Source organism: Pygocentrus nattereri, chromosome 16, assembly GCF_015220715.1.
Source record: "Pygocentrus nattereri isolate fPygNat1 chromosome 16, fPygNat1.pri, whole genome shotgun sequence".
Classification (NCBI taxonomy): Eukaryota; Metazoa; Chordata; class Actinopteri; order Characiformes; family Serrasalmidae; genus Pygocentrus; species Pygocentrus nattereri.
In genome coordinates this window covers 22,958,538-22,971,138 of record NC_051226.1, presented here as the reverse complement: position 1 = coordinate 22,971,138, position 12,601 = coordinate 22,958,538, and the positions used below count along the sequence as shown (strand labels likewise).

Below are 12,601 nucleotides of genomic sequence, written 5' to 3'. Positions count from 1 at the left end.
CAATCACTAGTCTTCCCTAACCAATCACTTGCCCTGCCCACACAAAACACTTTGAGCCAGAGAAATTAGCTAAAGCTAATCCAGTATAACCAATAGTTAGTGAGCTAGACCGCCTATTTGTACCTGCTTCCTCCCATTCATTTGTCTCTTCATACACATTGTTTGTCTGTCCAATCCTCATTGACGTGTTGCTTCATCTGTCTGTTCTTTTTTTGCTTTTCTTCTTCACATCTGTTCGTCCGTTCCTTGGCGACTTTCTTTATCCACCTGATTGTTCCTTCGTTCGTTTATATGAGCCACAGAGCAGTGGAGGAGTGTTGGATAGAGAGCTGTCAATCATTTGGTCCCTCCCACACAGTTCTCAGATAGATATCCCACCAGCGGTTTTAAGTCGTTTTTTCTCACATTTATATCTTAATTTTTAAAATTGCAGATTTGCTGCATGTTTAACATAACACTCTTGTTCGGTGTTATACAAACATTTCAAATATTTTACTGATCTGTTCACTGAGACTTTAACAGACTTTAACGTTCAGAGCTCTTGACATGGGGCTATTAATTTCCTGTTTCATTTTGGTGAGATTTACCCCTACGGACCCAGAAATGAACACTGCTGACAGACCCATGTGCTAAGCCATCCTCTTTTTTTCCACAAAAGACAGAGAACACCTAACACGTTTTCTGAATGCATCGAGCTCACTTGCATCAGGGCCCTTGTAGCTTCCATTTAAGTCTTTATTTCACCCAAGTAAGACTATATTTACTGGTTTTAACCTATTTTACTTAAATCAGATCCAACAATAACAACCATATCTTGTTTCCAGTGCTCCTGAGCACATTTGGTAAAAAAAAATCCATCCATCCATCCATTTTCTAAGCCGCTTCTCCGTCAGGGTCGCGGGGATCCAATTATCAGATTTCAGGTATTTGGGAATCATGAGTCGACTCCAAAGCTCTGGACTCGATTCCATGCACAGAGGTTCGAGTCCTCCCACATCTGCGCGTCACGACAGCGACCGTGTTAGAGCAGAGGCTCTGCTTAGACAGCCGGTGTGAGAAAAGCGCCCTTCCACAAAACATTCATCAGCAGACACGCACTGTTTTAATTTGCTCACCGTGGAAAACAAAGTAAAATGTAATCAAACGTGGCTTTCAGTGCCGTTTGCCAGCGCTGAAACATCAACCCACCCGAAGTTGACAGAGAACAATAAGGTACTTTAGCCTAGACCCTGATAGCTAGCAGCTAAGCTAGCTAATTTGGCTAGCTATAGCTCTCCAAATGAAACAGGCCCTATAAAACGCTGATATGAGGTTTCAAACACATCTGAGGATGGGGTATTAACTGCAGCCCACTTTCTATGTGGCTATATCTCCTTCTCTACGTCTCCATCTTGATTTTGTAATTGAGAATCGATTATTCCGCGACCCTAACGGAGAAGCGGCTTAGAAAATGGATGGATGGATGGAGAATCGATTATTATGCGGAATCCACTCCTGCTGTTTGAATCGGAGTGGGAGTCGACTCCACAGAGTCTGGACTCGAACAGCCTTACTGTTTACCTCAGCAGAGGCTTGTTTCACACCGAGCCCTCTGAGCAGCAGACCACCTTCTCAGCGTCAGCAGACTGAGGGCGGATCTGAACTGCTGGAAAAAGTGTCTATGTGTGAAGTTGGCGTGGAGAGCGGTGCCACGGAGGAGCAGTGAAGATCTAGCAGAAAACAGGTTAGTGTGATAGCCAGTACAAATACTGCTTAATTGTCGTTTATGAACGGAAACCGCTGCATCTTTGCTTGACGTTTGGACTGAAACTGTTTTGTGGAACTAAAAAGCAGTTGCGGTTCATTATTTATCGTCTGTATTTTGTCGCTGGATTGTACCAGTGCACTGGTTAAATGTTTTGCTGTACTCGAAATAAAAGCACTTTGCTTTTATTTTTTTATTTTATTTTTTTACTTTCACTGTTTAAATGAGTACAATGTGATATAATACATTTGCTGCATGACTTGATGAACCATTAAAAAACTGTGTAAACGGGAAAAATTGAGCGAATGCATTGAGTGCACGAGTGAAGTGGCCACAGGCTTGTGTTTGTAACATGGATCTAGAGGTGTTAAAGCTTCAAACAGTGATTTATACAACCATTACAGTGTACTTACAGTATAGCACAGGCCTGAGCGTGAGACCCTACTGCAGATGCTTATTTTCCTCAAGTGAAGTTCAATTAAAATGGCTGATTTTAATACTTTTAAGAAAAAGAAAAAAAAGAATAAAATGTGGTATTGTGCCTTCTCTGACACGTGCCTGTTAATTCTTTAAGATATCACTTTTCAGGGACCCATTTGCCTTGAACTGCAGTCATATCTCATTATGGTGGAGCCAAATTGTAGGAATTTACAAACAGCCACGTCTGTGGATTCTTACTCTCAGATCTGTTCCTGTGCCAGTGAATTTTCAAAGAGGAGCATGTTGTCAACTGTTTCCTTTGGAAAATTCAGTGGCAGTAAGACCTGACATGCTGATAGCGAGGTTAATCTGGTGGTGAAGGAATGGGCAAGGGTTAATAGATGAGTTCAGAGACTTGGAGTCAGATGTGGTTTCTGCTTCAATGATGGATCTTCTCTGTTCTCACAGTAGGAAACTCTTAGAGAACCTCAATGACAACCAGATGTTCTGCACAGAAAGGGAGTGGGAAAGTTCTGCTGGAAAATGCTGTAGGGAATCCACCTTGAAGTCTATCTGTAGCTAAATTACATCAAAGCTTTTGTAAAGGCCATGCTGCACTGTTTCCAAATATTTGGTGGTGAGTCAAATTTTTTGGCACTCAAAAAAGCAAATTTCAGACATTTATGCAATCAGTTCAACATTTCCAAGTATAATTTCACTCTAAATTCACCTCATATGACTCACATAACTTCCACTGGCCTGCTTGTGAACTGTACTTGTCTGGTACTGCCCAAGAAAGCAAGATTGCTGTGTCTGACTGGAAATGCATTTTATTGAAGCTGGAACTGCTAAACTATGTTTTTATTGTAGACACTTAATGGGATGCACATTGAATACTGCATTATCTCACCAGGGTTTCTGTGTATATGTCTAGCATCTCCTTACGTCTCCATGATGAAGAGGATAACCTTGCTGCTGTGTTTTTGGGGTCTTCTCTCCATCTCCAGTGCTCAGGAGGTAAGTCCACTTTATAACCTCCAGATCCTGCCCATAGGTATTGGCAGATATGCACATGAAAAATATCAGATATTGATGTCGGCAGGTATGTACATAAAAATATCAGATATTGGTATCGGCGGATATGCGCATGAAAAACATCAGATATTGGCGTCTGCAGGTGTGCACATGAAAAACATCAGATATTGGCGTCTGCAGGTGTGCACATGAAAAATATCAGATATTGGCGTCTGCAGGTGTGCACATGAAAAATATCAGATATTGGCATCGGCGGATATGCGCATGAAAAATATCAGATATTGGCATCAGCGGATATGCGCATGAAAAACATCAGATATTGGCGTCTGCGGGTGTGCGCATGAAAAACATCAGATATTGGCGTCTGCAGGTGTGCGCATGAAAAATATCAGAAATTGGCGTCGGCAGGTGTGCGCATGAAAAATATCAGATATTGGCGTCTGCAGGTGTGCGCATGAAAAATATCAGATATTGGCGTCGGCAGGTGTGCGCATTAAAAATATCAGATATTGGCGTCGGCAGGTGTGCGCATGAAAAATATCAGATATTGGCGTCGGCAGGTGTGCGCATGAAAAATATCAGATATTGGCGTCTGCGGGTGTGCGCATGAAAAATATCAGATATTGGCGTCTGCGGGTGTGCGCATGAAAAATATCAGATATTGGCGTCTGCGGGTGTGCGCATGAAAAACATCAGATATTGGCGTCTGCGGGTGTGCGCATGAAAAATATCAGAAATTGGCGTCTGCAGGTGTGCGCATGAAAAATATCAGATATTGGCGTCTGCAGGTGTGCGCATGAAAAATATCAGATATTGGCGTCGGCAGGTGTGCGCATGAAAAATATCAGATATTGGCGTCGGCAGGTGTGCGCATGAAAAATATCAGATATTGGCGTCGGCAGGTGTGCGCATGAAAAATATCAGATATTGGCGTCGGCAGGTGTGCGCATGAAAAATATCAGATATTGGCGTCTGCGGGTGTGCGCATGAAAAATATCAGATATTGGCGTCTGCGGGTGTGCGCATGAAAAATATCAGATATTGGCGTCTGCAGGTGTGCGCATGAAAAATATCAGATATTGGCGTCTGCAGGTGTGCGCATGAAAAATATCAGATATTGGCGTCTGCAGGTGTGCGCATGAAAAATATCAGATATTGGCGTCTGCAGGTGTGCGCATGAAAAATATCAGATATTGGCGTCGGCAGGTGTGCGCATTAAAAATATCAGATATTGGCGTCGGCAGGTGTGCGCATGAAAAATATCAGATATTGGCGTCGGCAGGTGTGCGCATGAAAAATATCAGATATTGGCGTCGGCAGGTGTGCGCATGAAAAATATCAGGTATTGGCATCAGCGGATATGCGCATGAAAAATATCAGATATTGGCGTCTGCAGGTGTGCGCATGAAAAATATCAGATATTGGCGTCGGCAGGTATGTAAATAAAAGAATATCAGATATTGGCGTCCATGTGTATGTAAATAAAAAATATCAGATATTGGCGTCGGCAGATATTCACACGAAAAACATCAGAATTGCGGCCCACAATTCCCAAATCGGTGCATCCCTAACTTTAGTACACTTACTTTTGATACTTTCAGTTCTTCATTTGAATAGACTAACGCCATGTTGTCATTATATTCTGTCTGTTGTTTGGTAAAGGGACCTTATTCTTCTAGAAACGGTCAGCGTAAGGTATAACTCCTTGTAAATTTCTTTTAAGCACAGTGTAATCAATGTTAAGATATATTGTCTGTTCTTATCTTAATCATATTGTAACCATCTTAACCATCAAAGTCAAAATTCTGGTTTTGTGCCGACCCTAGCAGTGACATTGTAACTCCTCTCACAGACAGACGCAGAAGAGGGTGGCGGTGAGGAGGAGGTAGTTAACCTCTTTACCACCCCGCGCACAAAGCTGGCTGCTGCAATGTCCGACTTTGGCTACAACCTGTTCCGTCAGCTGGCTGCCCGCGACACTAAGGCCAGCGTCCTCTTGTCCCCAGTGAGCATGTCTGCAGCATTCACACAGCTCTCCATGGGTAAGCCTTGCCTTTTGGAACTGTATGTCTGGCTAAACAAGCCAAAAAAGTATCAGGTACATGGCAGAGTGTCCAGACTTGCCTGAAATTACATTGAAAGGTTTGAGTAAGTATTACATTTACATGATTTTAGACTAGATGCTTGATTGACATTAATGTGCACACACACTGAATAATATGGATTTGCTTTTGGTGCAGGGCCATGCATTTAACTAACATAACTTCTCTTGAGCTAACATATAATCATTTACAAAAGTTTAGGCACCCCTGGGAAATTTACATGTTTAGTTGATGTTCCAAGTGATAATAAGCAAGTTAACACATCCTCTACAGAGGACATACTTTTTAATTAACAATTACTGATTATTTGCTGAATTAAACATATTGGTGGAAAAATTAATCATAAACTGTGGCCTGTAAAAAGTTTATATTTTATGTTTTTTTCCAAGTGTTAAAACTGTAATAGAAATATAAATAAATAGAAATTGTGCACTGCTGCACAATTATTTAAGTTCTCTGTAGAGGGCGCATTGCCTTGTTTTCACTTGGAAAATAAACAAAATAAATAATCAGACAGGGGTTTTCAAACCTTTTATTATGACTGTGCACAGGGACATCAATATAAGTGTAAGTTACTTTGAAGAGGTTTTTAAAATGATCACTGCAAAGCTTGCAATGTCTGACCTATGCTTTACTTCTGGTTACATAGTTCATAACAGATGTAATACCGGATACTGGACAAACTGTATGTGAACACTTGTTTCAGGGGCTTCAGAGCGCGCAGAGAAACAGCTGCACCGAGTCCTGCGCTACCATAACCTGCATGACATCCAGCTCCATGACACACTCAGAGACCTGCTGACCTCTCTCAGAGCCTCCACCAAGGGCTTCAGCTCTGTAGAGCGCATCTTACTGGCCAGGAGTGAGTGTATTTGAAAAATTATAGCTCTGAGAAGAGCACTACTGATGGATGTAAAAGGTTGTAAAGGTTAGGAATATAAATCTCTCTCACAATGATTTGATCCAGTTATGGTTCTTTTCAAAATAGGTCAGTGCCTCATGAAATCTCAGATTTAACCTTGGTTATTTTGGTAATACCTTAATAAAATAAAAAGATACACTAATGTAACTGGAGGAACCATTTACACAGTAGTGAGATATAGACAATGAAAACAAGTAAGAATATATTTTAGAGGGATTTTTGCATTTAAAAATAGCCTTAGAATATTATTTTAGACAAAAAAAAAACAGTTCAGTTGAGTTTCCATTGATGCATTATATTTCCACACCTATTGTGTTATTAGTTATATGAGACATAATCTATGAATAAGTTATGTTAATGTCATTAATTCATGCACCCTTTTATATTTTACTTTTCTCTGGAGAACTGCGTCTCAAGCTGGAGTACCTGAATGCAGTGGAGAAGCAGTATGGGGAACGCCCCCAGATGCTCATGGGTGGACCCCGGGACCAAAAGTCTGTCAATGATTGGTTCAAACAGCAGACGGGCGGTAAAGTGGACCGTGTCCTTGCAACTCCTCTTCCACGGAGCTCTGAAGTAGTGCCTGCGGGAGTAGCCTACTTTAAAGGTAGATTGCCTCCTAAGTTCACATAAAAATGGTCACATAAAAAAAATCACGATTTGAGTGGTTTGAGCCACAACAAAGGAATTAAGATTCTGAACCAGCAGAACTGGATGAAATTAAACCCAACACACAGTGTCACTAAAGCAAATCACTACTCTTCTCAATCGCTAGAAATTACTTGAGTGCTAATAGGGCCCCCTTGTGGAGAATATTTAGCTGCTAAACATGAGTGAGTAACAGGACAAATGAGCAAGTAAGCTAGATAGATGGCCAGAAAGAAAGAAAGAAAGAAAGCAGGTTTTAAAAACTTAGTGTGGATGTCTAAAATTGAACTAGATGAAATGTAGAATAATTTTCCTCATGAATATACAGCACTGTGCGAAAGTTTTAGACATCTAAGCAAATTTTTAAATAATTTACCTCAGCAGTGAGTTTATCACAATATACATTAGAATAAAGTCATATTCATAATTCAAAACATAAACATAAAAACAATAAAAAGTACCAAGAATTTCTTGTTCTTCACAGCCACAACAGAGACTTGTTAATATCATCAATTACATCATGAGCACAATTTAATGAAGCACTGATTGGTCAAACCAGGAGTTGCTTTTTAATTGCATATAATACTGGGCTTCCTCGAGGGGTGGTTTGAAAATCATTATTCATTAAGATTCTATAAATTTTGTTTAGTCAAATATTAACTATTTTCTCAGCAAATAAACACAAATATTACACAAATAAATAGATTTTGAAAATGTGTCTTGGGTGCCTAAGACTTTCACACAGTACTGTACTTGAGTCTAAGTAAAAGTATTTTTATCTTGGAAGTACTTATAGCAGCACAAATCCATTATACATTAATGGTGAAGATTTTTAGTGATTTTCATTACATTATGCACCAAAAAAAGATAAAGATGTTTGAGTAATATCTGAACATGGTTTGACTGTAGGAAAGTGGAAAACCAGGTTCAGCCAGGTGGGTAAGATGGATGAGTTCCGTTTGGATGGTGAGGCACCAGCTCGCATTGCAGTAATGCAGCAATCGAATTATCCAGTCAAGATGGGCATTGATTCAGACCTTGGCTGTACGGTATGTTTAATACCATGTGTCTACAACTTACACAAGTTAGAATAAACCAGAAAAACAGTAGAGCCACACTTTAAAAGACTGTAAGAAAACTATGAGTTAGTGTTGTTGATGCGGGGGGGTACCATGTAGCCTTTTTAACCATGTAACATATTTGCTTATTTAATATCCTAGCAAGAGTTTTCCTATTAGCCTTAGGCGAACTTTGTTTAACTTTGGCTAGCCTACTGCATGACATATCATTGAACGTATTATATGAAACAGCACAGATTAGGCTAACATTTAATTAGGCATATTTGCTTCTACATCAGTTTCTTGCAGTAGTGTTTTGTACAAGCTGTAAGAGGCAAGTGGCAGCAATAGACTTGAAGCTTAAAACTGTGCTTCTTGCTGCACATGTCTAATTTAAAGGGAGCACACTGCAACACAGAAATGCACTGAATGTGGTGTGGCAGTGGTGTGGATACCACTTTTGTGTACTTTACTTCACTTCACTTAGCTGTGCTCTCTTAGAAAATTAGAAAACAAAAATGGAAATGTACTGTTATGGCAGTGATATGTACAACACCATGGAGTACATATTCAATTATGATGGTAAGACAGTTATTGAAAAAGGTTCAGTTACCAGCGATAAGGCTGGCACCCAGTTAGGTGCTTGCTTCTATGCAGTTTATACATTTTTAGTGTGAATTGTACCATCTGTGGTAAATCTGTGTACTTGCTTCTTACAGCAGTCCCAGAGTTTTCCTGAGAGTAAGATTTTCTGGTTTATAGACTAGGAAGTCCATTTTCAGATAATGTATGTTGAAAGTGGAAAGAACATTTGGAAAGCTGCAATTGCTGTGGGGAGGATACTTTTACGTATTTAAAAAAATAAAAATGTATGTGCTCTGCTAAATGAATGAATCTACATTAAGATACCAGCTTACAGCCTGTCTCTCCCACACTGTTCACTGCAGATAGTGCAGGTTCCCATGGAGGATGGAGTGAGCATGTACTTTTTCCTGCCTGATGAGGTGACTCAGAACTTTACTCTGATTGAGGAGGCTTTGACAGCAGAGTTTGTTCAGGACCTGGCCAACACTCTTCATTCAGTTCATCTGCAGCTCACCCTGCCTGTGCTTAAACTCAGCTACAGTACAGACCTGCTGGGCCTTCTCTCTGGGCTGGGTATGACATACACATGTTTTAATAGTGTGCCAGTAGAAAAGAAAAAGTAAAGGAAAAGTATTGGCTCATTGGTTTGTGAGCCAGTGATTGTCCTTGTTTGGGGTTAGCAAGTAGTGCATGGCTATTCAAAAAGAAATGAAAAAAAGGTGAAACAAAATGTCTTAAAATGTTAGAATTATGTGATTGTGTAGTGTGATTACTATCTTAAAACAGGGGGTGCATGAGCTATGTTATTGCAGGATGGTGTGGCTTCTGTGGCATTGGCTAAGCTGTGTTTTGTGGGTGGTAGGCCTTTATTTTATCAGTAGTAGAAAGCAAAATCACAGTGCAGTGTCTTTAAATGAAATGTTAATGGTCACAGTATTTGGTTTTATGGGTGCATACATAAAAAAATTAGATAATCTTTTGAAAAGTGTATTAAATTGCAATTAATTTTGTTATAAATATATTTAGTTGTGCACAAGCACCGTAAAAACATTAAACTCAAATTTACATGTAGTCCTACCAGTTTGATTGTACAGTTGCACCAAAGAGCAAACTGAAAAATAACAAATATTGATGAAATTTGTTTGTGCTTATTCTTTATGATCAAAATTGACTGTATGCAACTTTCATTAATAAGGGCTGAATGTATTTTTTCCAATGTTCTGTAATGCAGATACAACTTAGCAACAGTTGCTGTGAAGGAATGCACAGCATGGATAGGCCAATTGCATGTAGTTCACTGTGGTTTTACTCTTTCTCTTCACTTTCTCTCTTACAGCATTGTAATGTGTTATTATGCATGACTGTTTGTGTCTTCCTTTTGCATTTTCACTTCAAGGGCTCTCTGAATGGCTGGAGAACACAGACCTCATCAAAATCTCTGCACAGACACCGAAGCTGAGCACAGTCCGTCACAAAATTGTCATGGAGACGGCTCCAGAGGGTAGTCAGTATGCCAGCACCACTCCGTCTGGTCAGTCGCTGTCCCTTTCTTACCGTGTGGACCGCCCCTTCCTCTTCTTGGTTCGAGATGAGCCATCGGGCACACTTCTCTTAATTGGAAAGATCCTAAACCCACGTGACCTGGCAAGTGTATGAGAGCAGCACACACATACATATATATATCAATGTTTTTATGTACCACATATATTACAAGCTTCTGTACTTTAACATTGGATTTAAAGAAGAACATATTCAAAGCTGTCACAGTACAGTTTATGTTATGTTTTAACACATTTAAAGTACATGAAAATGGCCATTTTCATCAAATCTGCACCGAAATTCTTCCAAAGCACATTTACATTTGCATACATGATGTAGAGAGATTCTACAAACATACATGAACATTCTAATACAAAATCCCTTTTCTAGGCAAAACAGTACACATAGAGGGTCCATATCCTACAGTTTTCATTTATTTTAGATCCATATTTGACATTTTTGTGGTTTTATGTACCAAAAACAGTCATTTACTTTGGTCACTGTGTCTTTAAAACTTATATGCAAATGTTTTAACACCCCCAGTCAAGATACATGTTTTGTTGATTTTATAAGTGAAAATAAGTTACACATCCACTACAGGTAACAAACTTATATTTTTCTGTTAATTTTTCTATTCTGGCATTTTCTGTTAATTTTAGTGCATTATTTCTTTGTATTTGCTTGATTTAACATATCTGAAAAAAATAAAATATAAAATGTGGCCATATTTTTTTCCAGTATGTTAAATTTAACAAATAAACAAACATTGTGCATAAAAATGTGCAGAAGTGGGTTCTCTGTGGAGGTTCACTTTATTTTCACAAAACTTAATTTGACCAGGACACCCAAAATTTTGCACACAGCTGTGTCCAAATAGACTCTCTAACTTCATTATGAATTTGGTTTTCTGTTCTTGCAGTGATATGGGCCCTTTAAACAAAGACAGGCTTTCATTTCAGACGGAACAGATGAACATTTAGCCGCAATAGTGTATTTGTTCCATTTTCTCAGCTATATATGCATTATACTGCATAATACCTCATACATTTCCACTTTTTGCCATGTCGGCAAACGCCCTTCATACCAGAAATCCAAGATTATAAGTGAATTTAAATGAAAGCTTTCAGATTGGAAATAGTGGAGCTTTGTTTCAGTGCTTTGTTTCTAATTTCAAATTTAATGTAATCCCACACATATGCTTAAGGCAAACATACATATAAATTTTTTTGGTTGACAATCCCATTTGTATATTTACCAACAGGAATTATCTGAATTTGTATATTGAGACAAATAAAAAATACAAAAAAACTTGTGCGTATAGTGTTTTATGATTATGGTTTTGCATTTTGTGTGGGCATATAAATAACCTGAGGTGAGGCACAAAAACTTTGTAGGTGTAGTTTACTTGTTCTCTGTGGTTTTGCTGTGGCCGCTGCTGCACACATGAATGATGCCTCTCACGTTGCCTCTGCTGATTACTGTGAGCTCAGGAAAAAAAGGAAATCAACAGCACATTTTCCTTTATGACTTTGTTTCTCCCAAAGTGAATCATCTGATTTGTTTCAAGGTCTTCAAGCTCAGTGTCATTCTTAAACCCTTAAGTCCTGCACTTATTTACTTTGCAATATTAAACCTTTACATGGCCAGGACCTACACACTTCTATAACCTAAGAATAACTCTAGTATTTAATAACACTGGGATTTCAAGGGGTTAAGCTGTTGACTAACAGCTATAAATTATTCAGTGAATGCTCTGATACTAATATATAAGTAATAAGAATGAGGAACTGTAAGTATGAGTTCATAAATGGGAAGGCAAGGCCCGAACATCTCTGAGGGCTTTGAGCAATAGGGGGAGGAGGAATGATGACGACAGACATGAGAGGCATGTCTGGACATGAATTCCGAACTCTTCCACCCAGACGTTGTTTCCTATTCTGCAGCGAGGCTGCTAGACTACACCTTACATTCGATCCAGGCAGCCGAGCTGGGAAATGAGGGTGGTGTCAGGGAGGCAGAGCAGCGAGCCCTTATTCCCTTTCAGCTCAGGTTCTCATGCTGCCCTTAATGAGAGCGTCGGCAGTGTGAGTGGCTTTTAAAAAGAGTGGAGATCGAACAGAGTGACAAGCAACAGAAAAGACTTAGAAGCCAAAAAAGCTTGGTTTCGAGAAAAGGACTGAAAAGGACATTGGAGGCAAGAGAAACATCTGCATCAGCCATTTTTTAACTTTATTTTCTGCTCCGAACAAACACAACTCAAACCAAAAGCTTCCCAATTTTTAGTGGCCTTAACGCTAGACTTTTCAGACCTTTTTAAAATGCGCTCATGGTGCCAGCTGATACTGATCTGATGAAAGCACCTGAATTGAGAGGGACCAAGAAGTTGTTGCTCCGCCTCTTTGTCACCGTCCCTGCTCCCCAGCTTGAGCTTCAGCACCCGGATCTAAGTAAGGTGTAGTCCAGTGGCCTAGCTGCAGAACAGGAGGCGGGGCTTGGGTGAATTTGTGTCCCACCTTTGTGACCGTTATCGTCGTTCTCCCACTCTCTT

At 39.7% G+C, this 12,601-nt stretch overlaps 1 protein-coding gene across 2 annotated transcripts; it reads left to right on the top strand.

Annotated features, from left to right (window-relative positions):
* The first annotated feature begins 1,563 nt into the window (after positions 1–1,563).
* serpinf1 (serpin peptidase inhibitor, clade F (alpha-2 antiplasmin, pigment epithelium derived factor), member 1) lies at positions 1,564–10,682 on the top strand. 2 transcript variants are annotated; one of them, XM_017704407.2, is made up of 8 exons: positions 1,564–1,723; positions 3,099–3,181; positions 5,052–5,241; positions 6,008–6,163; positions 6,627–6,830; positions 7,781–7,920; positions 8,877–9,087; positions 9,911–10,681. In XM_017704407.2, the coding sequence occupies exons 2-8, from the start codon at positions 3,116–3,118 to the stop codon at positions 10,168–10,170; spliced, it is 1,227 nt and encodes a 408-aa protein (XP_017559896.1). In that variant the 5' UTR covers positions 1,564–1,723; positions 3,099–3,115; the 3' UTR covers positions 10,171–10,681. The 2 variants fall into 2 exon arrangements, with proteins under 2 accessions (XP_017559896.1, XP_017559897.1); XM_017704408.2 differs by having other exon boundaries at positions 1,567–1,723; positions 3,078–3,181; positions 9,911–10,682.
* Positions 10,683–12,601: the final 1,919 nt, after the last annotated feature.

Excerpts from the sequence above, each read along its gene's own strand:
- serpinf1 (XM_017704408.2), top strand. The coding sequence starts at position 3,116 with ATGATGAAGAGGATAACCTTGCTGCTGTGTTTTTGGGGTCTTCTCTCC. Across the intron at positions 3,182-5,051 it reads CCATCTCCAGTGCTCAGGAG|ACAGACGCAGAAGAGGGTGG; the intron begins GTAAGTCCACTT and ends CTCCTCTCACAG. Across the intron at positions 5,242-6,007 it reads ATTCACACAGCTCTCCATGG|GGGCTTCAGAGCGCGCAGAG; the intron begins GTAAGCCTTGCC and ends CACTTGTTTCAG.